Source organism: Pyricularia pennisetigena, chromosome 3 (genome assembly GCF_004337985.1).
Source record: "Pyricularia pennisetigena strain Br36 chromosome 3, whole genome shotgun sequence".
Lineage (NCBI taxonomy): Eukaryota > Fungi > Ascomycota > Sordariomycetes > Magnaporthales > Pyriculariaceae > Pyricularia > Pyricularia pennisetigena.
Window position 1 is genome coordinate 5,502,114 of NC_043742.1, and position 3,074 is coordinate 5,505,187.

Sequence of the window (3,074 nt, forward strand, 5' to 3'; positions counted from 1 at the left end):
GTACCTATATTAAAACTGGGTATATGATTATATATACGTAAGCTCCACCCTAGGTGCAAACATTCCAAAATTTGGTTCAAAAACAAAAATAATATAAAAAAAACCGAACATTGAAACAAAATCGAAAAAATAGTACCGCCATAAGCGGATTAAAGGCAGGGCCTAGCAAATTCACCCAATTATATATATATATATATATATATATATATATATATATATATATAAATAAATTAAGTCGTTATTAATAAAGGTACTAAATACTATCTTTAACGTACAACCCGTTTTTTTTTACGATTTTTATTCATTTTTTATAACGGAATATTGGTCGCCGAATTGACGAAAATACCGCCATGAGCGGCGAAATTCGACAAATTGTCCTCAAACTAGAACGAGCGCGATCGTTGGGTGGACCTAACCCACAGGTACAACCAACGCCGCAATTGAGCCACGAAATGGAGCGAAGCGAATGAAGTGGATCAATTGCGGAGCGTTCGTTCTAGGATGAGCCCTGAGACTAATTAATTTTAAAATATCTTCGAATGGGTTTTTGGTTGCATGGCCTATATTCCAACTAATTTAAGTATATTCCGGCGAAAACCAGTTTTTCGAAAAAATAAACGGGCGTTTCCATTTTTTTGAGGATTATATATATTTCGGTATAATAAGTTTTATTTTCAGGAAATATACCTATTTTTACAACGTTTTTCCTTAAAAAGCTTTCCCAAGTAACTGTAAAAATAGCCGCTATGGTTTGTAGCACTTTTTTAATGTAAATTTTGGTATTATTATAGTTTTATATATAATAAATTGCGTTAAATTAAATCGGAATGCGTATAAAATTTTGCGTTAATTGGTATTTTTGTAGGAAAAATCGGATTTAAAAGCCTAAATTACAACAATTTATTAAAAAAGGTAATGTATACGTCGGAAAAATTAACCGAATTAAAGGCTGCAATTTTATAAAATCGACGTACCGCTTCCACAATTTGGCGTTGTGGAAATTTAGGACGGGTTAAATCTTTCCGAGCAAGTGTTCCTAGAGGGGATTCGTGCGCGACGCGCCAAGGGCGCGTAAACCTTGGTTCGAGATTTAATTGGTTATATTAATCGCTGCCAAAACAAAATTTTCAAAGATTGTAGCCACGCTCCCCAATTATACCATGCCCTCTCCATGCCCTCCATGCCCTATAGCAAAGCTCCAGACTAATCAAATCAATCCAAGCGATATTCCCTCGTGTTTTAATTGGCATTGTTGACGCGGCATAAATGAGCTAAGTCCCTTTTTCCGTGCATACCCTTAGCTTGCCATTTCATAAAGCTTTTTATTGATACACAATCCGCATATTCGCATGGAAGCCATTATTGTTTACCCGAAAACTATAATTCGGGTACCATGCACTGCTAATTATTTCGATGTTTAAAATATACCTATTTGGTATGGATTTTTAATTTCGTGAAAATTGTGTGGGTTTAACTGAAGGAAAACGTTAACGAAACGGCGGGCGCAGGTTTGGCGGGAGTAAAGGGGTACGAAGGCGTCCGTTTTTGGACGCCCCAATTTCCGTTTCTGGACGCCTCGGATCCCAAAATTAATGGTGTTTGTCCTCGTACCGATTGAGTGAGGGCCGAACTAGTACTCAGGTGGGTGACCACTGGGGAATCCTCGGTGTTGTATGTTCTTTTGGATGTTTTTGCCGCAATATATACATCGTGCCTGTTACGTGCACCCCCTTGTGATCGCCAGGGATAACAAAAGTCGCATATCATTTCTTTTACTATCACTAGACCCTCTCGAATCCATGAGCTCCTCTCACTTAGATGCCGGCGCAGGCCATGACGTGCTTTTAAACGACCATCTGAACCATCTTGTGCGCCTCAGTGAGTAATATTCTGTTGTGTAATTCCCTAAGCGTGGTCAAATCGTTCAGATTCGGCGTTGGAGCCAAACACAAATCACTACTTGCTGATTGTAACTTTTTTTTCACCAATTTGTGATTTGGTAAGTTTCTCAAGAACCGTCTCTATATGTACCGACTGCGTGATAGCTCTTCCCGACAACCAAACCCCGAAAACGCTATAACTTGCCACTATATTTTGCCCCTCTAGCGCACCTTTTCGATGTGTTTGTAGTCGTCACCCACGACCAATCCCTTCTCGGGCCCCTTATCATCGTTTCCAGCAATAGCCGCCTTTTCTTCGAGACATTCGAATTTGACGTCGTCGCCAAAGACCTCCTGCATGCGCTCGAGCGTGTAGCCTTTTGTTTCAGGGTACAAAAGGTAGAAGACGGTGATCTCCACGAGGAGCCAGCAGCAGTAGACAAGGTAAAACTTCCACCCAAGGCCGTCCATTCCCATGGGGTTGACGAACTGGTTAAACACGGATGCCGTCTTCATGACGAACAAGAATATTGAAATACCTGTCGCCCGTTATAGTCTCAGGGCTCATCCCTGAAGCCCAAAGCTCCACAATTAATCCACTCCGTTCGCTTCGCTCCACTTCGTGGCTCAATTGCGGCTTTGCAATGTACCTGTGGGTCCATCCAAAGAACGCTTTGGTTCAGGTCTGAGGACAATTTGTCGATTTTCGCCGTTCATGGCGGTATTTTTGGCTTTTTTTTAACCGAAACTCCTTTATTATTCCACAACTACGTACAATATTAAAAAAATAAAATATCGTTGAAAATAACGTTTAATACCGCTATTAGCAGCGATTCGATTTATTTTTTTATTTGTTATAATGGCCGAATTGGATACCACCTGCCCTTAATCCGTTTATAGCGGTACTGTTTTTACGATTTTTTTTCGATTCTCGATTTTTTTAATATTATTTTTAATTTTTGACCAAATTTTATAATTTTTGCACGTGGAGGGTCGTATAAGTTTATATATTATTACATTAAATTTTGGTGCATATATTATATTATATAAGCAGTTAAATAAGCGGATAGGTAAAGTATATATTTTTTATATATAATTTACAGTCGAAATTCGTTTATATTTTTACCAATTTTAACGATAATAAAACCAAAACTTCAGAAACTCGATTACGTATATAAATAAACGTCCATATCC

At 38.5% G+C, this 3,074-nt stretch overlaps 1 protein-coding gene across 1 annotated transcript; it reads right to left on the minus strand.

The window, feature by feature from the left end:
• Positions 1–1,012: 1,012 nt before the first annotated feature.
• On the minus strand, positions 1,013–2,396 carry PpBr36_03256 (uncharacterized protein; the record flags this gene model as incomplete). Its single annotated transcript, XM_029890429.1, has 2 exons — positions 1,013–1,018; positions 2,112–2,396. 2 exons carry the CDS (start codon positions 2,394–2,396, stop codon positions 1,013–1,015), a joined length of 291 nt encoding a protein of 96 aa, XP_029753045.1.
• Between the last annotated feature and the right edge of the window lie 678 nt (positions 2,397–3,074).